Source organism: Tenrec ecaudatus, chromosome 2 (genome assembly GCF_050624435.1).
Source record: "Tenrec ecaudatus isolate mTenEca1 chromosome 2, mTenEca1.hap1, whole genome shotgun sequence".
NCBI lineage: Eukaryota > Metazoa > Chordata > Mammalia > Afrosoricida > Tenrecidae > Tenrec > Tenrec ecaudatus.
The window spans coordinates 183,434,630-183,457,072 of NC_134531.1; the positions used below are offsets into that span (position 1 = coordinate 183,434,630).

The 22,443-nt window shown below is 50.3% G+C and overlaps 1 protein-coding gene across 1 annotated transcript in view; it reads left to right on the forward strand.

Moving 5' to 3' along the window:
• The window catches only part of DOCK2 (dedicator of cytokinesis 2), a 522,265-nt gene that overhangs the window by 405,402 nt on the left and 94,420 nt on the right, over positions 1-22,443 (forward strand). The window contains exons 29-30 of the mRNA XM_075542723.1: positions 8,704-8,802; positions 12,438-12,532. Coding sequence (XP_075398838.1) covers positions 8,704-8,802; positions 12,438-12,532 — 194 coding nt within the window. The remainder of the gene's footprint in view (positions 1-8,703; positions 8,803-12,437; positions 12,533-22,443) is intronic.

Consider the following 22,443-nt stretch of genomic DNA (forward strand, 5'->3'; position numbering starts at 1 on the left):
AGCCCACAAGCTGTTCCTCAGGAGAAAAGTGAGGCTATCTGCTCCTGTAAAGATTTACAAAGCCTCAGAAATCCTGATAAGAGTCGTATTGAGTCAGAACCGACAATGAGTTTGGCGTTCGGGGCCTTTATGATTGTGTGCACAGTGAGACGTCTTTTATTTCTGGCCTCTCCCGAAGCCGACACAGGGCCCTCACATGCATCTCAAAGCTGTACGGGTTTCCTGTGACATTCCATTTTGGAGGTGAGGAAATGCCGTAATCATTTTCATCACTCATCTAGCACACCTTGACCGAGCCCACGTGATGTGTAGGGTCTGTGCTGAATTTCCGGTGACACGGCAATGAATACATGGACGTGAACTCATCTACCCTGGCAGAGCCAACCAGAAAAGAGCCCATGTTTTGGAGTCCGGGAGACCTTAATCCATTCCTGCCCCGCCACATACTGCAGCTCTGACTCAGGCAAGCGCTGGGCCTTCATGAGTCGTCTCTGTAAAATGGGGGTAAACTGGCTCACGAGGCTGGCAGGAGGATCCCCTGAGATGATGAATGGAGGGTATTGGCAGGAGGAAGGAATGAGTGAACATTGTCTGCCTTCCACCTCCCCCTGTGATGAAAAGTCCCGTGGTGTTCTTTAGAGACTTTGAAGTGGCTTCACCGTACACAGCCACATGCAAGGGCTCCAACCAGATGACACGGTGCTGGTTTCAAAGGAAAGGAGTGTGAGGAATTCAGGCTCTTGGTCTTGCGGCAATTCACAGCCGCTTTGTCACCCCTCCCATTCCGCTCGTTGTCAGTCAGGATACCTCTCAACAGAGAGTCTGTGCCTGCAGTTAAGGCTCTAGTGTGTGCTCCTGAGCTTCTTCATCACCAATACCCACAGCGCCGGGCAGGGACGTGGCAGGGGCACCGTATTGTGCAGGTTGAGCATGTCGGGCAGGGTGGACCCCTCAGTTCCCTTTGACACGGAGCAAGTCTCCCACCACCCAGGCCACTGGCCATCAGAAAGCTTCTCCGTGGAACAAGGTAACATGGCAGGAGCTCCTGGTAACCCAAGCATGCCAAAGACAGGCATCTCCTACCAGTCACACAACTGGGGCACAACGTTTCCCATCCAGGGCGGAATAGCACCTGCTTTGGAATGCAATGGGGCCCTCTGCCACTTGTCCGACCTGCCCGCACTGGTCCTCTGCTAAAAGGAATCCTCCAGCATGATCTGCTCCAGGAGACACACACTCGATTTACTAAGCAGCTCCACTCTGGGCATGGTCAGTCACCAAAGGCACATGATGAGCCAAAGGGCACGTAGCTGTTTTCCCAAACTTTAGCCAGGAAGGCTTGCTGTAGCTCGGGCAGACGTGGCTACGCACAGTGATCACGCCCGATCAGGGTCAAGAATGCCAATGATCTACTTACTCCACATAGTTTGTCTGGATCCAATTCAGCAGCAGCAGCAGCTGTAACAGTAAGAGCAGGTGGTACAGCTGGTTTGCACTTCACTAGCCACTGAAAGGTTGGCAGTTAGAATCCACCTGGACATTCCATGGACCAAACCCACTCCCCTCAAGTGGATTCCAACTCATAGCGACCCTGTCTAGGGTCCCCCAGGGTGTCTGTCTTTATGGTAACAGAGTGCCTATATTTCTCCCTTGGAACAGCCAGTGGGTTTGAACTGATAACCTTGTGGTTAGCAGCCCAAAGCTTACCCAGCATCCTTTGGGAGTGCGGGTCTACCCTGACTCACATGGTATCCTACTGAGTTGGAATCAACTACATGGGATGATTTGCTATGTTCTAAGCTTTATGCCAGTTAACTAATTTAATCTTCACCCAGACTGCATGAACCTCGCTGCTGTTGAGTAGGACATAGGACATACTTTTACTCCCTTTTACCAATGAGGGACCAAGGACCCTAGACCCTGCCCAAGGTCATGCAACTGGTGAGCAGTAGAGATAGGATTTGAACTCAGGTAGTCTGGCTCCTAGGTCCCCATTCTTGTCCTCTAACTCCTGGCAGAACCAGTTGTAGGAACTCTTGGGAGCACGACCTGATTTGCCCTGCTCGCTGCTTTATGCCAACACCCAGCGCAGTGCCCAGAACTTGATGATTGCAAAGAACAGAATGCTCACCTTCGCTCTCCTAAAGAGTGCTCCAAATGACAACTCAGGGCCACTGGACACAGCTCTATGCTCAGACTTCAGAGTCCTGGTTTTTCCTGCCACCATAGCCTCCCACCTCCAGACCTGGATTCCCCGTGCAGACAGCACTAATCCCATCCAAGAATAAGATCTGTTACATAACCTCAGGGCCGGCACAGGGTGAATGGACGAGCAGCCTGGGCCTGGCATTTGGCTACTCTCGGGAAATAGAGGGCGAACGGGAAGAACTTTTCATGTCCCAGTGAGCCTCCCTAGGCAGGCAAACTTTCCTTCATCTCCTTCCTTGGTGCTTTCTATATATCTTTTTTTTTTATTTTGGTCGTGCACATTATTTGAAGTTACTATAGCAACGTGTCACCAGCTGGTATCGCATAGTAATGCTGGCATTTAGGTAGCAAGCTCTCGAAGTTGGCTGTTTCTCTCCCTCTGCCATTCTCTCAATCCCACTAATCTCAGGTGAGTGGGGGGCCGCCTCGGCAGAAGCCATGCCCCTCTCCCCCATTTGGTGTGCGTTCCAGGGCAGGGCCAACGGACGGGCTCTCTCTGGTCCATGGCAGCGGTGTGTGTCGGTGTGTTTGAAGTCCAGGGCTGGGCACCGCAACTATTGGCACCTTCAGTTCCCACCGCCTCACCATTCCCATCAGCATTCTGGAAGAATTTAGGGAAGGCTGGCCTTCTGGGGGCACCAACCTCGCCCCCCCTCACTCATGCGGGGGTCACACAGTATTGGGGTGTGCTTCTTCTCTCTGGCTATCACAGTTCAGAGACCCTGAGTGCTTTCCTCTCAGGCTCCCTCCGTCCTGGGGGGCTGAATTAGTGAAGAGGATTGATCGTCGCGCCTCACTGAAGAGCGGTCCAGACAGCAAATAAGCCCTGCCACTCAACGTGTTAAGTAGCCCCTCATCAGCCCAGTGCCTCCGATGATCGCCCTTATTTTTACACGTTTGACCTAATTCCAAACCCGGTCTCTTCACGCTGCGATTCATTAGCTACATTTGCAGCCACCCTGAATGGAGCCGAGGTGACTTTGCGGGCTGGTGCGGCGTCTGGGATACGGGTTGTCTCGAATGAATATGCAGGCCCCCTAGCCTTCTGTGCCTGAAGAAGCCTTTGCCCGTGCAGGCACCTGGCACGCTGCTAGGGCAGGGATGAGTGCTTGCCTCATGACTCGCCCATAGATAGATGTTGATTACCAGCCCCCCACCCCCATGGGAAAGGGGATTCTCACTAACCTGCGCTGCAGGGGCTCCATTCCCCCACGTAGTATTCCGCAGGCTTTCCCCTGATGCTGGCAGAAACGAGTGTGGGCGGTTACACTGTAAAGTTTTGAGCAGGGGCAACGCACGTACGCAGGATGTCAGTTGCTGGGGCAAATAGCACTGAGCACCAATACCGCCCCCTCCCCCTCCATTCCTATTTCTCTCTCTACACATTCACAACATGGTGGATGTGCAAGTCAGGAGAGAACTTCTCAAGGTAGCGGCAGACGGCCAGGATGGGGCAGGCCATTTTGAGGACCCTCCTGGAACAGGGTCAGGTTTGAGAAGTATCGTGTTGCTTCATCATTCTATCATGTGTGTATGTGTGAGAGAGAGGGTTTCTTTCTTGTATTTTATTTTATTGTACTTTAATTAAACGACAGCGTACGGAGCTTTTTCCAAATATGAGCCTGCTGCTGGTGTCTCAGTCCATTTTACAAATCTGTCCGTCACATCGGCTGGTTTCTAACAGATCCAATATTCAATACCAAAGGTGGCTGGACACCGTCGTGGGGAAGAAATGATGCCCCCCCCGCCCCCCGGCTGGAAGTCAAACGCTGTCCTTTTCCATTAACAGCCCTGTGTAGGTAACTTGTCCAAACTTCAGTCACATTACACTACAAATGGAACTGAAAGGCACCCAGCTGGCTTTTCCTATCTGGGGGTGAGAATGGAGACGTTGACAAGCTGGTGAAAGTAATTTGGATTGATCCGTGAACTACACCACAGTGCCCAACCCCTTATGACAGAGATGATGGTTTCTCTCCGAAAATGATCGCTCTGGAAATGGGGACAGGAAACCCTCCCCCCTCCCACCCCCTTTTTTCCTCCCTTTAAAATGAAACATGGAAGTTTCTCTCAACAAGATTTAAGGGCAGGCAGCTTTTTGCAAGATAATACCCGGCAACTTGAGCTCTGAGATTGGTTTTTTTGTTTCCCCTCTGCCCCCCACCCCCACCTCACCCCTTCAAATTCAAATCAAGCTACTGGAAATAACAAGCCATCCATATCTATGCATGTGGGGCATCCTGCAGTTTCAGACAATCACGGTTTTACACACGCCCACACACATTTACACCCCAGGAGCATTGACCTCACAGAAACCAAAGCTTTAAAAGTATTGTCCAGGAGAAAGAACATCACATTTTCCCTTCAGCAGCTCCTTCATCGCAAGAAAATCAAACCCACATGGATCTCTTACCTGGAAGCAGTGGAACTACCTGCAGAAGACGACTTCCCTTTTCCTGGCAAACCAAGCCGGGCTCTGACCGGCAGCGGAATTACTCCAAAGGAGGGAAGAATAAGTCCTTTCCGTTGTGATGTTCACTGTTGATATGCAAGAAGTGTAGTGGGTCTGCTCACGTAGGAATAAATAAAAACGCCGAACAAACTGCACAGCAGCTACTATGTGAAAAGAAAAGACCTCTAGTGGCCGCCAGCTGAATTTTTTTTTAAAGGAAGGGCGAGAAGAGAGGGAGGTGAGAAGCATCCGTAGCATTGGTCCACGCACTCACACCCCTCACATCCTCACAGGGCTCTTCTCCCCATCCAGCCTGGCGTAGGAGGCAGGGGGCAGGGGGGGTGCACACAGCAGCATGGATGAGTTCTCAGTCGGAGCTGTACAGGAGCAGTGGCAAAGACGGAGAACTCCCTCTGAGTGGGACCTTGCTAAGTTAGCAGTGATGCTAATGCTGTCTGGTAGGAAAAGGAGAGACTGATTTACAAACTCACCTCCACCCGCTGGGGGCCGGAAGCAGAGAGAGGATTCTACTCCCTGATCAGGGCGGGGAGGCAGAGACTGCAGGTCCTTGCACCAGTGTTGCTGGCAATTGCTCCGCCTCCTGCCCCAACGGGGCATATTTCCTAAACGTCCGTGGTGTGTGATGCAAGCGTGGTGGCCCCAGCAGGCAGCGGGCCTGACCTGTGCAGGTGCGAAGGTCCCATGTGCGGTTTCATCCTCTGCCGCTGTCCACTTGGCCTTCAGCAAGGGCCCGGCATTTCCATTTTGCACTCAAAACCAAACCAACAAACGAAAGCCTCACTGCCGCCAAGTTGATGCCGAGTCTTCGCAAATCTATAGGACAGAGTAGAACTGCCTCTGTGGGGAGTAGAAAACCCCATCTTTCCCTAAGAGCAGCTGGTGGCTTTGAACTGCTGACTTGAAGTTAGACACCCAATTTGTAAACACTACACCAAGTGGGCGCCTTCTCAGGAGCTCCCTTTGGCACCGGACCCTGCTGATTCCACAGCCTGCCCTGCTGTCAGGGAAAGAACACAGGGCCCCCAATCGCCTAATTTAAAAGGATTTAGAAGCAAGTGCGAGTGCAGATCCTTGGGACCGAGTTAGGAAATGCGACGTTGGTTGAGGAACATCTTCTAAGGCCAGGACTCCCTGTGCAGGAGCGCCAATGGGGCTCCAGGCTCTTCCCCAGCACTGCAAGGAAACCAAATGCCTGCCACCTGCCAGGGCCCACGGCTTTACAATTCTTACATCATTTTAAACAAAGACAACCTTTTGTAAGGTCAAACACCATTGCTTCAAACACATTTCCCAGTCTCGTCCTTGGGCCTGCATTATGTGCCACACACCCGTTAGCAGCAGGGACATTGAGTCAGACAGGCCATAGCCCTGATTCCAGAGTAAAAGCAAGCGTCACAGGCCCACCGACTCCCTAAATCCCATGTTGATTTTGCTCTGGTGTAAATTTCTCTGGAACAGAGTCTGGGCTTTGTTTCCTCCTGGGCAAGAACCTTACTTTGCCAACGAGATCATAACTCTTGAAGATCAAGGACCATTGCTTCCAGTTCTTTCTATTCACCACCATCTTTACCAAGACACGACCCCCGCCCCCCCTCCCGTAGAGGAAGGGCTCTGTGAGGCTGACTCATGGCCACCCTACAATAGCTCCTACACGGAGCTGACACGTTTCAAGGGGCTATGGAGACACACGTTTGACCATCCTCAAAATGATGTATGAGCCAATGATCCCACTCTTAGGTGAGTCAAAAATGCATTGCTATGGGAGTTCCAGGTCATACGTGCACTGGTTCATTCTAAACATGCATGTTTAAGCATGCCTCTGTGATGGGGTGGGGGGACTGCAAACACATTCTCTCAGTCATACGGCTGTCTTCATCTTGTTATTTTCCCTTCAAAAAAAGTCCAGTCAAAACAATGGCTCTTGGAGGGGTGCGCTGGGCGAGACAAATTCAGAGATCAGCGCAAAAGGCTATTGTGGTGGGGAGCTTACGATGATGACTCTTGGTGGAGGGAATCTGGAGGGATTTTTGGAAAGGACACAGGGCACCTTTTGAAACTTTGAAATTGCATTAGTGAGAAAAAGGCCAAGGAAGGTGCAGCACGGGAGTTTTCCCGTCACAACAATGTCCCTGCTTACCGTGGAGGGCAGCCAAAGGTCAGGCGTGTAAACATTTTATCAAAAAGGAACCTCTTGGGAGCTCAGCCTTTGAGAATGCACATTATTGAAAGTGTTGCCCTGGCTCCAACTCTCATTTTAGACATAAATAGTGTCTACTAGCAAGTTTTTCATCTGTACAAGTCAACATTCCCTGTATTTTAGTCTTAAAAACTGTCTATAAAACTGTCCTATATCTGTATATTTTCTTTTTCAACAACATTATTTCTTTTTATCACTGGCTAAATAAATGATACTATTGATAGAATCGCCCTATGCCCATGGGGATAACTTATAATGTTCACCAATAAAACAATGCGGATGTCTCTAAAGTGAGCCAGGGACATACGTAAACCATAGATATATGAATGGATTTGTGCATCACATTTAATTAGTGTCTTGCTCTGAAAGAATTAGTTCTTATGATGTGGCCGTCTCAATAATTGTCTTCATAAAGAGATCACTAAATAAATGGATGCCCTAGCAAAGCGTGGTAAAGAAAGCAAATGGTGCCCAGCTATGAGAAAGAATAGCATCTGAGTTCTTACAGGTCGTCTTAAAACAAGCAACAACGTATGAGGTGTCAGCTAACCGCATATGGAAGAAGCACACCAGCTTGTTTGATCTAAAGACTGTAAACAATAACACCCAAGGCCAGGATGGGAGCATTATCAGAGTTTAAATTCTGAGCACCATGTTTGCAGAAGACGCTGAACGAGAGTGAAAGCCCAAAATTCATGTGCAAAGTCCCCACATCAAACCCCTGGTAAAACCCCTGGGACCAGTGACCAGGGATGTGAATAGCCTTAGATACTGTTAGGTTAAAATGTTTGACTCATTTTAGATTTGTTCTACTTTTTAATATTTTAGGCTTTCTGTTCAATTGTGATTTTTCTCTGTTCTATTTTGGCGTTGATGCGATGATTTTTCTGTCTTTGGGTTTGCATGTTTTTCTGTATATGAAATCCAGGAAAAAGTCATTCTCTAGAGTAGTGACTGGATTAATAGCTTCTTAGGGTTATGGTGGGGAGGTTGGGGGAAGTGGGAAGCTAGCAATAATGAGTACAGAAAGAACAAAGCATCCTAAAATTGATTGATGGCACAACTCTTTTTAAAACGATCAAAGCATGAATTACTTGTCCATAATACAGTTAAAAATAATTACTAGAGACAATGAGGGGCTTTTAAAAAATGTCCAACATAGATACACGTGGGAAAATATAAGTTTGTGGGGGGAAATTCCATTATCTTTCCATTTTTAATTCTGTTTTTCTAGACCTTTTAAAAGATTCCTTGGGTAGCATGATGAGTATCCATGCAGTTAACAACTTCGAAGTCTGCAGAATGATTTGTACAGAAATTGTCCAATGAGAACCTAATGTTCAATGTAAACATTCACTAAAAGCACAATAACACATTGAAACCAAAAAAGGAGGGAGGGAGCGGGGAGGGAAGGAAAGGCCCCTCCTGAGGAGCTTGATTCTGGCCAACCTCCTGCTACCCACTTCCCAAGCCATGGGAGGGACAGATTTCTCCTCTTTCTTCCCCAACTGGCTGTGAGCACGCGGGAGGAATGGGCGTGGGCTTCTTTCTCTGAGTATGCGGCTTCTATGGAAGTTCCAGGCACCTCGACAGTTTTCAGTAAATAGTTTCTGGATTAATGAACAAGGAGCACACTTCCTCGTGGGAAAACGCTCACGTGCAGATCCGGGCAGGAGAAATCCTCCATCCCTGGATGAGAAGAGGGGACTCTCTGGAGTCGCTCAGAGACGGCTGGGGTGTGTTCCTGTTTGGTCGTGGTCATGGTGTGGAAGCACGCGTGACCTCACTCCCCTGGTTCATGGCCTCTGCCCTTCGTTTCTTGCAGAGTCACTTCGTGGCGTGTATGACCGCCATCCTGCACCAGATGGGGGACCAGCACTACACCTCCTATATTCAGACCTTCCAGACCAGCTCTGAGCTTGTGGTGAGTCTACAGGGCCCAGGGGGCAGGCGGGGAAGACAGGGTGCACTCTGGGATCTCAGGAGTGTCTGGCAAGGTGGGCCTTAACAGTTTCCCATAAGAACGTGGGGTATGTGGGTGTCTGCATTCATCAACACGCCAGCCTACTGCTTGAATTCTCACTACCCTCTGGACTTGTGGATTTCACTTGTAGACCCTGTCGTCAAGTCCACATCAGCGACAGACTTAAAAGTCTAGAATACAATCCAGATGCCTCTCAACAAATATGAGTTAATGAATCGTGGGCATCTGGGGACCGATGAGCACGAGTACTGGCATCGTGCAGTCCTGTATTTGGATCAGGATTGGTCATGAGCCAGCTGAATGGTCCTGGTGGGGCAGAGGGTTCCATGTTGGACTGCTAACCACAAAGTCAGCAGTTTGAAGCCACCTCAGGAGAAAGAGGAGGCTTTGCACTTGTGTAGAATTCTAGTCTCAGAAATCCACAGGGGCAGTTCTACTCTGACCTCTAGGGTCTTGATGAGTTGGAATCGACTCAACGGCAGTGAGTTTGGTGGTGGTTTTATTTGTTTGTTTGGAGCAAATTAATCTCTCTGAGCCTCGTCTACCCAGCTGTACAGTAGAGATGGTGTCATGAGAGGTTAGGGGTGAGATGAAAGCACAGAGCCTGCCACGTTGTATTAAGTGCCCTGGAAAAGATGCCTACCATATACACAGAGCGGTACAAAACTCAACAGCTCATATATTACAGTACAAGTACAGTGCAATACAGAAGAGTGAGGAAGTTAGGTATCAGATGGGGGAAGCTGACCTACAACGACACCGATTCGTCTAGCTTCTGAGGACGTGTTAGCTCCAGGACTGTTGTCTATGTCTGTGGGTTCACACTTCAGCCGCAGATGATTGCATCTGAGTGGCGGGCAGCTTAGGCTGTCCCCGGGGTGTAGCAGAGCATCTTGATCCTCCGTGTGGCCACCCAGCCACCGTCAGCCTGAGTGCAGCCTTTGTCGCGTCTCCTTCCTACTGATGGAGTCTGACGTCTTGATGCCGGGGGCTCAACCCTCCACTCTCCTTGGTAGGATCAAGGGTGCTGGTGTATGACCAGCCTCAGAGAGTGGCCCAGAAAATGGGAATCACTAGGCAAACCAGTATCCTCCTCCACCCTGTCAGCAGGGAGATGCTCGCCCCACTGGAATGGGATTGGCAAGACAGTGACTCCTTGGGGGAAGGTAAGAAAACCAATGTCAAGGGCGGAGTTTCTGTTTGTGGGAGAGGGACACAGGGAAAGAAGGTCGAGGACTGTGTTCACACCACTGAGTTGCACATCCGGCAGCTGGGGTGTGGCAGAGGCTCTGCTGGGAGTAGTCTCAGTGCTAACAACAAACTAACTCAACTAGATTGTCTCCTGCTTTTTCAATTGACATTTCCCCTATTTCATTCCATCATTGTGGTGAGGCTGTAGAAGGTTTGTTTCGATTTTGGGGTTTTTCATTTATGAAACCCAAGATAGGTAAACGTACAGAGACAACCCCTGGATTTGTTGTTTCAAAGGGCCATGGCCGGGGGAGGCAGGGTGGGAGGGAATGAAGGGCTAGCAACAAGTACAAGGAGAAGAACTATCCTGGAATTGATGGGGTGAGGGATGGTTCCACAACTGTCACCGATGTGAAACAGTGAGAGTACTGTCTGATATGTGACCTGCATATTGGTGAAACTTAAAGTGAAATAAATGAATGAATTAAAAAATACATACATCTTCACCTTAAAAGAAATGAAATGATTTAAAACCAGCAACCAAAAGGTTTCCCACCCCTCCTCCAGCTTCTCTGGGTCTTGAGACATGAACAAAAACAGACTGGGCTCCTGGCTGTTGATGCTTTATGGAAGGCAATGGGAAAAGGAATCCTCGTTTGGCAAGCACATGCATGTTCTTACGTCTGCTTCAGAGCAGCAGGGCATCATAGGTGTCAGTGGTCTCATTTCATGGGTCCACAGCACACTTGCTCAAGGACACAGAGCTGGGGTTTGAAGCCCCCTCTGACCCTCACTGCATCTTCTTTTCCAGAAGCCAAGTTTTCCACCTATCCACCAGGGCCCCGTTTCCATTTCCATGCCGGGGTGATATGCCTGTGATAATGTCTACACATTCGTAGGTGACATGGAGGTTGAAGAAGAGTACCACCTCCCTCACTCAGCACTCCCAGAGCACAGGCACTGTGCCATGCCCTGTATGGAGCATCTCAGCTTGTTGCTGTCAACCGTTGTAGAATTGGCCTATGACTCAGGACACCCTTGTGCCCAACAGAACAAAATGCTGTCCAGTCCTGCGCCTTCCCATCATCATCCATAGATCAGACCATTGCAAAAGCAGATTGGTGGGCTCCTCTTCCGGTTCATTGTGTTCCACTGAAACCAGTGCAGCGACATAGCAGCATGCAAGCTTCCCCGGAGAGATGAGCGGTAGTGCTTATCAGGTGTATTCACCAGGGGATCGAACCGTGGTCTCCCACATGGAAAAGGAGAGCTCTACCACTGCACTGCTCATGAACTCCGAACATCTTCCAGAGAGTATCCATTCCGTCCCCACAGAAACCCTGCATGGTAGGTAGCATCCCGAGTTTGCTGATGCAGAGCCTGGGACATAAAGCATGGAGGTAATTTTCCCTAGAAGCAAAGATTATTGGAAAGGAACCAATCCCATTTCCAGAATCCTGCAATTTAGCTCAAAGCAGTGATTTTCAAATTATGTTCTTCCCAGCTCCACTATCCTCTGTCATGAACACACACACTTCAGTCGGAGCACTTTGCATTTTATCTTTTTTATATATTAGATTCCAGGTAAGATTTCTTTTGAACAAAGGATTTTGCCTTTAAAATAATTTGAAAACCACTGCCTTAAAGCAAAGGCTCTGGAAAGGCTTTCTGTGGGTTTTACATTTTACCTGAAGAACACAGGTGTTATGATTTCACTTTCTCCAGTCCAGGAGGGCCCCAGAGCTCTTTGCTGCTTGGGTTGGCCTCGAGATTCAGTTTCTCCAAGGACGGAGCACAAGCATGGTCCACTGCAGAGTCTGATGAGGTGTATGAAGGCCGCATGCTTTGAAACTCTTCAAAGGAGAGAGCAGGGTTCCTGGAGTCGTGCTTCCTCTACTCTGCCCGTGTGCGTGTGTGTGACGTAGGAGTTAGCTGTATTTACAGTACTGCTAATTAGATGTTCATCCTAATAATAGTTTGTTTGTTCAGTGGCCTGTGATGTTTTCATGTAGTGGAGGCTATTTCCATCTTCAGTATATACTTGGGGAGATGATTTTAAATTTGCCACATCAATGAATGCATTTACTTCTTTACTCCCAAAGACAGAATTCCCAGTGCTTTATTTTGAGAGTGTTTTCACGTTCCATATTCATGTTTCACTCGCCTTTGTCTCCCAGTGACCAAAGTTTAGCTTCCATCTAAAATCCATTACGGCTGGCTCCATCAGATACACTCGGATGACTGAAAGCTGCACCTCCCTCCTTCCCCCGTGCTCTAGAAAATACTTAATAAAATATGTCAAGAGGCAACAAGATCTCGGTCTTTCCAGTCAGGCCCTATAAAGCTGGGTGATGGATGTCTGTCTGTTTGCTTTGTGGCCTCAGGACTTCCTGATGGAGACCTTCATCATGTTCAAGGACCTCATTGGGAAGAACGTGTACCCTGGGGACTGGAGGGCCATGAGCATGGTCCAGAACAGGTGAGCTCTCCCACGTCCCTCAGGGCCCTCACCCACCCACCCTGGCAAGGGCACAGTTGGAGCATCGTGGGGATCAATCCTCCCCCTCAGAAACAAAGGAGTCCTGGGGCCTCAGTGAGGTAAGCACTGCACTGCAAATGGAAAGGTTGATGGTTTGAACAAACCAGCCGCTACACAAGAGAGAGATAAGGCTGTCAGGGCCGGAAGAAGTCTATTCTTGGAAACCCTAAGGAGCCATCTTAGTTTGGCCTAGATGGTCACCGTGAGTCTGAATTGGGTTTGGGTGAAAATAAACTAAGGTGCAACAGATCCTTTCTGCCTGTATTTTAACCCTGGGAAACCCTCACAAGTATTCAACCTTTGTTTTTTTTTTAACTTCTTTTGCCTTTTACCAAATGAACTGCTACTCAGAAAGCCTTTGCTCTCGTCCACATTTTTCAAAAGCCAAACTCACTGTTATAGAATCAATCCCAATTCATGGGGACCTTATGGGACAGGGTAGAACTGCTCCCAGGGGTTTCCGAAGATGTCACTCTTACTGGGAGTAGAAAGCCCTGTCTTTCTCCCAAGGAGCAGCCGGGGGTCCCCAACTGCGGTCCTTGTAGTCCTCAGCCCAGCCTGTAATCACCATGCCCCCAGGGCTCCCTTATTAAACATTCCACTTTCCCTTCCATGTTTAAGGCAGAGGCGTTCAGAGCAGTATGATTAAAGATACCTTCTGAACAGGACCACATTGCACAAAGGCCCAATAAACAAGGGATTTCAAAAAGTCCAGGGCAAAAAAATCAATTATCTATAAATGATATTTTTCTATTATACTTTTGAAGCCCGTGTGTGTGTGTGTGTGTGTGTGTGTGTGTGTGTAACACCTACTGCCAACTCTATGGACCCTGATGTAGGTAGTTAAAGTGCACAACACCTAGCCCAAAAGGTCACAGTTCAAAGGCTCCAGATCCTCTCTGCAGGAAAAGGTATGGAAGTCTGGTTCTATTAAGATGTACAGCCTTGGAAACCCTCACACCAAGCCAGGCCGTCATACATGTGCATAATGAACTCTGTGTTCAGTGGGTATTTGCTGATTAGGGCTTTTAAAGACGCCCCTGTCCCACTGGCCTAAGAAGAAAGAGTTGACTGACTCCGATAACTAAACACCTCCGGAGGTCTGAGTTCAGGCGTGGCTGTGTCTGGGTGCTCCTGGGATGGTAAGGCAGCTGTCTCTGCCTCTGCCTGTCCTCTATGAGCGTCATCCCCAGGAGAGGCCCCAGAGGGGGCTTCTGAGGTCTAGATACTCATGTTGTTGGACTAGCATCCCCCAGAGCAAGAGCGATCCCCATCCTCAGTGGACCGGCCAGAAGCTGCAAGCTAATCTCCAAGGTCTGAGGAAGGCTCCGTGTTCCCCCATTCACCACTGGGACCAGTCAAATGAAATACGCTCTTCAGTCAGGCGTGAGTCACGTGACCTACTTCTGTAACTGGGGTGTGAGGTCAGTTCTACGAAACCACCACATCTGGGAACAAATGGGAGATAAGGCATACTCATCTGCAAAGGGAGACCCCACAGTTGTTGCCAGGAGGAGGGACATGCACAGATGTCCTCCACTGATGTTTGGGCCGTGGATGGGACCCGACCCTGGCCAGCTTACCCTTCTGAGCTGCGGGCACAGTCATTGTGAAGAAACGTGGGCCGACCCATGGGGGCGCTCTTTGCAGACAACTCCCCTCCCCTCCGACATCCCAGCTAGCTACAGACTTAAGTCATGTTTTGTATAGACCCCCCAGAGATGAAGCAAAACTCATTGTTTCTTTATACCTTGCAAATTAGAATGCAATTTTCTAAGGAATCTCTAATAGAAGTATTTGTATCTCTTAAGAGTGTGCTGAGTGAGTACTTCAATCTCCACAAAATGTGAGGTTCCTCGGAGCACAGGTTTCATCGTGCCTTAATCAAACCAGGCTCCTTTCTTGGAGCCTCCGTTTCCTGTTCTGTAAAACGGGGGGTTGGGAAGGAAATAATAGCTTCCACGCCATAGGGGTTCGCCATGAGTCCTTTGATGAGTGTAGTACACGGTACCCGAGAGAACCCGGAAGGAGCTGGTGTGCCATCACCAGGTGAACTCAAGAAGCAGCTTGGGGGTAGTTAAGCCTGTGTGCCTCATGACCCCGCTCCCGGGAAGGTGGGGAGAAGGGTACACAGGCACCAGCTCAGGCTCATGGCTAGGTTGGCAGTTGCGTTCATCACAAGTCGATTGGGAGAAAGGCTTGGGCACCTCCTCTGACAAAACCAGCCTTTGAACCCCTCGGGGCATGGCCGTGCTGATGCCAAGGTGGTCGTCATGGGTCAGACGGGCCCAACGTCCTAGATCCTAGGAAAGGCCACCAAAAGAGAGGGTTGTCTTTCACCTCTTGGACGCATGGCTGGGTTTGCAGAGTGTCCTTCATCACCACCTGTGACAGGTCCCCTGGCAGCGCACGTGTAGTCCCGACTGCTAGACTGATGTCTGATGGTTCTTTCCCACCCAGGCGCACCCAGAAAGAATGGCCTGGTGACCAGCTCCATAGAGCTGACACCCAGGGAGACTCCCTGTGGCAGTCCAGTTCTGTCACACAGGAGGTGGGCATGCATCAGAATCCACTCAATGGCACAGGCAGCTAGTTTTGTTGCTGTGCTCATTGCTATTTGGATCATAATGGGCCCCTTATGTTGATTTATGAGACACTCAGAAACATTTTCACTGGTTTCGTGGTTATGCGTTTGACTATAATCCACAGGGTGGGCAGTTCCAAACCACCAGCAGCTCCTTGGCGGGAGGATGAGTGGCTTTCTACTCCAGTAAACACACGCCACAGAGGGCTGGCTATGAGTCAGCACTGACTCCATGGCAGGGAGTTTGGTTTTTGTTTTATAACTTATTAAGCAGCCTGATCCATCGCTGTTGAAAGCACTGTACACAAAATAGCTCATTAATCTTTACAAGAGCTTCTCTATGGACTCACCGCCACTGAGTTGGTTTCAACTCCTGGGAACCCTCGGGAACAGAGCCCCAGAGTAGAAAACTCACTTGTCCCGTAGTTCATCCCCAATAGGGACCATTTGGTCAGAGTCTGGGCCCCGTAACTGATACTGTTTCTTACCAGTCGCTGCCAAATAAGTCCTAACTCATGGTTTTCAATGACTGATTTCAATTATCTTTCTTCCCAGAGGCAGGCGGCCTCTGGGAGGACTTGGGTTCCCAACCTCTCAGTTAGCTGTTGAGTGCTTTAACTGTTTACGCCACTGGGGGACTCCAACCTGTACCCCCACATTCTATAACCACTGATGCATGGGCTGTTAGCTGCATTGTGTGTGTGAGTGTGTGTGTGTGTACACTGAGACCCGGAAGAAGAGATGATTCCTCCAAGGGCATACAGCTAGTTAGTGGACAATTTCAACATGATTTGGACAAAGAGAACGTGACGAAGCCCGGACCTGTATACCCTACACTACCATGCTCTCGCTCCAAACGCATCTAATCCAAGTTCAGCTGATACGTGGGACTGACACACACAAATCACCTGTTGGCCCCTTTGACTATTGTACCTGTAGCTCCCTTCCTTCCTTCCTTCCTTCCTTCCTTCCTTCCTTCCTTCCTTCCTTCCTTCCCACTCTCCTTGTCTCTGCCCCTCTCTCAACCATTATTTATGTTATTATAATTCGTCAGCTTTGGTCACTGCTCCTTCCTCACTCAGGATTTACGTATACATGTGGGATCTGTCAGTTACTGCCCCGGGTACTTGTTGGAAGAGGCAGAGTGCTCCAGTTGTGATTGGCTCCCAGCTTTTCCCTGTTCATGTATGAGGCTTGAGTTCCACATGGACTCTAGGAAATACATCCTGGTAGAGCCTCCCCGGTCCCTCTTGTTTAAGCTACATCATCCATTAAGGTCTGAGTTATGTGACATGGCAAATTTTAAATGTTCAAGTTCGACATAGTGCTATAGATTAAGAAAATTAGGCTGATGAACTTGCCTGGTTCTTGTGTGATCTGAGACAAACTAAACCTGCAACTCCATCGGGAAACCCAGCGTTATGATTTGTACACATCCTAGAGCCTTGCTAAAGGCGATCAACCCACAGATACTTATTAAGAGCCCAGGCACCCAGCAAGTGCACGGGCCCATTTAAAAACACAGAACACAGGGCCTTTCCAGCCTGGTTGGAGCAACACCGGAAATATGCCCTCAGGCAAATGACCCTGTGCCCAGTCCCTACACAGAGGATCAGAGGCAGGACAGAGGTTTGAACTGACAGCTGCCTGGATTCAAACCCTGCCTCTGCCATTTGCTAGGTATGTAACATTAGTTGACTTCTGTTTTGCTCATTCGTCCTGAGGGTCTAGCAGACTACGTGTTGGCCTGCTAAGTGCAGGGTCAGCAGTTCAAAACCACCAGCTGTTCTATGGAAGAAAGATGAGGCTTTTTGCTCTCGTAAAGAGTTCCAGTCTGAGAATCCCAAGGGGACATTTCTCCTCTGTCTTCTAGGGTCGCTAGGAGCCAGCATTAACTCGATGGCGGTGCATTTGGTTTGGTCCAGGTTGCGTAAGTCACACCTGTGACATGATCTCTTTGGGGACAGAATGAGACATCATGTATAAGGTTGTTAGAAGAATGGTCGGCACATACGGTGCACACCATGTTAGCGCTCGCTTGGGCTTCTCCCATCCAATGGTCTATCAGGTCGCTGTTGTCAGGACCTAGGACAGCACACCCACACAGACTGGGATTCTTTATTCTGTTTCTCAGAAGCCTTCGGCCCTCTCTTGCCTCCTTTAAGGGTGCTCCACCTCACGGCCTCCACTTCCCCCTCCCCCCACCCCACCTCCCACCCCCCAGCACCAAGCGGCTCACTGTGGCTCACCGGACTCCCTACCTTGGATTTGCCTGCATGAAGAGACGGTGAACCTGGAGTGGATTCTTAAGCACAGAGACCTATGCACAACTGAACGGAATGCCTCCTGGTCACAGACCATCCCATCCAATGTGCTGCTGCCGTGGCAAGCTCATCATGACCCTTATGGTGCCAGCCCGTCCCACCGAGGACGACCCTGCCTGGACCTCGCTTCCAAAGAAGTCACAGGTCACCACACTGGGACCTGCCGACAGATGATTGGTGGATGTTGCTTCAATGGGACTCTGAATTTCGAAGTCCCTCCTCTTGCAGTCTACCGGGCCGGAGGGAGAGTGCTCCTTCGATCTGGAGCTCATACAACACATAATCCTGATGTCTGGCTCAGCAGCAGGGGCCAGCTTCCAGGAGCCCCACTGCATCCTGTCTGAAATCCTGCATTACATGGGCTATGTCAGGGGTGCCTGGAGCCCTGCCACGCCCCAGACTCTGGGCTAGAATCTGCTGATTCATTCTAACCTCTTGGGCTTGGAACATTTTGTATGTGGTGAAGGAAGCAGCTTAAAGGCTGTGGGAGAATGGATTTCTCGGTGCACCCGGGGAGAGAGAACTCCCCGTTCCTCACCTACTCTGTTATTTCCATCTCCCAGAATTGACCAGTGGAATCCACTATGTCCCATGACCCTTGCAGGAAGGGAGGTGGGTTCCAGCAGGCCCTCCCTGTCCCAGGCCCTCAAAGAAATTTCTGCCTGCTGATCCTTTTTAATTCACACCATGCAACCTGTGGGCATGGGCAGGCACTGTCTTGTCACAACCTAGAGGACCCTCAGCCCTGGATCGTCCTGCTGCAGCGTTCATCCTCCTGATGAAGCCAGGCACGATAACCGTAACAGCAACAATGTGGTTCAGTGGCAGAATCTTCATCTTCTATGTGGGAGACCCAGGATCGTGTCCCAGCCTGTGCATCTCATGCTCAGTCACTACCCACCTGTCCGTAGCGCCTCCTGTTTGGTGAAGATGCTGAAGAGGTCATAGACAGAGCTGCTACACTAAGATCACCTAGGAAGAAAGATCTGGGGCTATACTTCCCACAGATCAGTCACTGGACACTCACTGGCTCACAGTCAGTCATTGGGATGGGCCAGCATGGGACAGCGGTTCATTCCACTGGGCTCAGAGCCTTCAGAAGTCAGTGGGGACTTGGCTGTGGCTGGCAGCAAGCACCAGTGTTTACTGAGGATGTCGACATGTGGAGCCACAGACGCCATCTCCTATCATCTGCACTCAGGGTTCATTTGACACATGGGGACATGGAGAGTCCCGGAGGTCCCGGAGGTCAGGGCACCAAAGAGTGGGCAGGTGGGGATATGACCCTGGCAGGTGTGTCTGTGCAAAGTGTCCACCCTGGGTCAAGCCCAGGGAGCGGTGTTTCTGGGTGTACTCATGAGGCCAGGCACACACACTCTGCTGCCTTGCCTAAGGGGGCGCTGCTCTGTGGGGTGAGGCGAAGCAGGCGCCCGAGCAGCAGAGCTTGGACTTGCAGAACTGCTTTCAGGATGCAACCTGGGCTCGGTGCCTCCTGCTGCTGCCTTCTCCCTACTTTCAGAAGCTGCCTTCTCTGTCCCTAGCCCTCTGTGCATGGCTTCAGCATCTCCAGGGATGCCTGAGCTCCAGGCTGCTCCGCAGGGCCCTCTCTCTCCTCGTGTTCTGGCCCCCTGCTGGTCCACTGCATTTTCTCTGCCTGCTCTGCTTCTGGATTGCCTAAAAGGCTTTGCTCTACCACTATCTAGCCACAGTGGCAGCTCCCATTGGACAGAACGCTTGCATAAGACCACCCACTGGCTGAGGCCCACCTATGAAGCCTGTCTGACTCAAGTGCTGGGCCTGCACCCACATGGCTGTGGTCAAGGCAACAAGGCGAGAATGGAACAAAGCGAGGAGGGGCTCTGTGCATGGCAGGTCTGCGGGAGAGCTTGACCAGAGACAATCAAGCATGGCAGACTGATCTTCAGAGGAGCCGGCATGCCGTCCTTCTCATTCACTGCAAAGGGTCTAAAGAAACCCCCTTGAGATCGGGTCTGGGTGCTTGAGTCTGATTAGCTAGCTGCGAGGATGCGAGAAACCTGACCGCTCCAAAGCTCAGCTACCTCATCTGTGAAATGGGTTTAGAAGGCATCATTCCAGCTTGGACCATTGTGCAATAATGTCTTCAGGGTGCAGTTAAAATCTCAACCCACTTGCCACCGGGTTGATGCCGACTCTGCCCCTGTGTGTTTCTAGACTATATCTTGCTATGGAAGCAGAAAGCCCTTTATTTCCCCCATGGAGCAGCTGGTGATTTCGAACTTCGGACCTTGTGGTCCATAGCCCCACGCATAACCGCTACGCCACCATAGCGCACTTAGCACAAGGCATGCAAGTGATAGCGGTGGATGTTTCTGTCACTGTGATGGGGAAGGAAATCAGCTCATAGTTTGGGTTGGAGAGGATGATAGAGATTGCCTTCCACCCAGAATAGAACAGTAGGTAGGGAGCTAGGTTTCTAAAAGCAAGGGGAGTGGGGGGCGGGGGAGACTTTGTTTGACTTCCTGTTCTGCTTCTGCTGGCTGTGCCATTACCTCCAGCCACATCTCTAAAACCGGTAAAACGGTTATCTTGCCACAGAGTGAATGCACGGATTTAAAAGGGAGAGAAAAAGAATCCATGTGGAGCCCCTAGCGCAGAGCCCAGCACAGAATCAGCCTAGGACAACGGTGGCTAGGGCTTTTATTGATCTGCTACAGCCTGCTAAGCATTGCAGAGGTGAAACAGGGAGTGTGGGTGGAGATGGGGTCATGGTGTTTGCAGGAAGAGTCAGGGGTGGGTCCTTTCTAGCCTACTCCTTCCTGTTATCCTTAGGCCTCAGAGAAAAGAGGATGGGGGGTGGAACGGGGTAGGGGTGGGGGGAAATAGCAGACCTAGAGAAACCAGACCCCAAAGTTCACAAATGTTCTGCTGGTCAAAGTGTCACTTCTGAGGCATCCAGTGAGCTGCGGGAACCTTAATTGACTCCTCCCACACGATCCTTGCAGCTAATCCTGTCACCGCCATGGGGGCTGACCAGTTCTTGTCGTTGGATGGGTCTGTGACAACCAGAGACAAGTTTAGACTGACAACCAAAATAATGACTGCTACTGGAAATGCTGATAACTGTTGCCGCTGAGAATGTGCAAAGCCCCTCATTTGGGATTGTATTCGAGATGCTGAGATGTTTGTACATACTGTGACAGCCACTCAATGCATTTCCATCTGGGGAATCAGATAACTAATCTTTAAGGGGGGAAAAAGGTGCTTTTTTTTTCTTTCCCCCAAAGCATATTAGCAGATGAAAGAATAGAAAAATCATAGCAAACCCAAAGAAATCTCACTTTGTGACAGCTTGATGGAGCAGTAGATTTGGTGGGATTTTTATTTCTGCCTTCACGTGGCCCTGCCTGCCTCCAAACAGGTCTCTGGCTGCTCCGGGTCCTGCCCGACCATTGTCCTGTCTGCCCCTATACTTGTCTAAGGAAGCTGAGAGAAGCAATCCACAGGGTGTGGGACCAGCCATGGCTACCGCGTTGCTGTGGGCGCCACTCGGCCTCCCTGCGTTCCGGGCTCTGTGCTCAGCCTTGCCAGGGACCCGCCCAGTCAACCGTGCAGAGGGGTGACAATGTCACTACTTTTTTTCAAGGGAGGACCCCGAGATGCCGGGAGCAGATGTTCACACGTCTCACATCTGCACAATTCAAAATGGCAAAGGCAGACATCATACCCGTGTGTTTGTGTGTGTGTCTGATTCCTGTGCTCACCAATCCAGAATGCACTGCCTTCTCTGTTCAACATCCAGTTCAGCATTTAATGACCACAGACCCAGATTTCCTAACAGGCAACACCCAGCATAGTAGACGCTCTAGCGTCCCCTGTGTGTCAGAGGGGAGCTGTGCTTCACAGAGTGCCCAATGGCTGACTTTTATGAAGAAGATCCCCAAGCATTTCTTAAGAGGCTACCTCTGGCTGGATTTGAACCTCCAACTATTGGCTTGGCAGCCAGATGCACATGTCACGTGCATCATCGCCTCCTCTCCTAGTCCTCCCAAAGGAGAGCTGCAGTTTCAGTGGACCCTGCACACGCTGCCAGGGGCGCCCTTGCCCTGCTCTCCCTGGGCTTTCTCTGGCTGCGGGAGAGCAGGTGGCATGTAGGCAGGGCAGGCCAGAAGTACCCAAGACTTCGTGACCTGGAGAGCAATTTCTCAGTGCAGCTTCCTCACCCGGGAAGGGACACCTTGGAAGTGCAGGTACCGCAGAGGTTCCTAGGCTGACTTGAGCTGGCTATAACCTGCTTGCCAATACTTCCCATCCCATCTCAGGTAGGGCCAGGTAGACATTTTCCTGAGACCAGCCACTCAATAAGCATCTAGCTTCTGCTCATCAAAAATGATTGGCCATGGCTGGCGTGGATGAGATCCAGCCTCTGCCTGCTAAGAGTTTACAAACACACACACACTCACACATACAATGGAGACTGGGCGGCAGCTGGACCTGTGGAGGCCAGGACGTTGCTGTGCCGTGCAGGAGAGAAATGCTAGGCCCATGTTGGGTTGAGGGCCGTAGACACTGCTTATCCTCCCATTTTGGAATGGCGGGAAATGGTCAAATTCTGGATATCGCTCGAAAGTGGGGCTAATAGCATCTGCTGGCAGGCTGCGATTGCAGGTGAGAGGAAGAGCAAAGGCAAGGATGACCACAAGGTCATCCTTGTTGCTGTTGTTTGTCTGTCTGTTTGTTTGCCTTGAGCTATTGGAAGAGGGAAGTTGTCCTTCAGAGAGAGGGCAGGGGGCACAGAAGGAGTTATTGGGGGGAGGGGTACAAAAATCCAACTAAAAATAAAAAAGAAAGAAAGAAAGAGCTAGGATGTAAGTGTGGGGGTCACAGAGGTGCTGGAACTGGCCTCAGAGGGGCAGAGGTGGTGGTCATCATGTGAGGCTGAGGAGAATGGCCAGCGGCTTCCT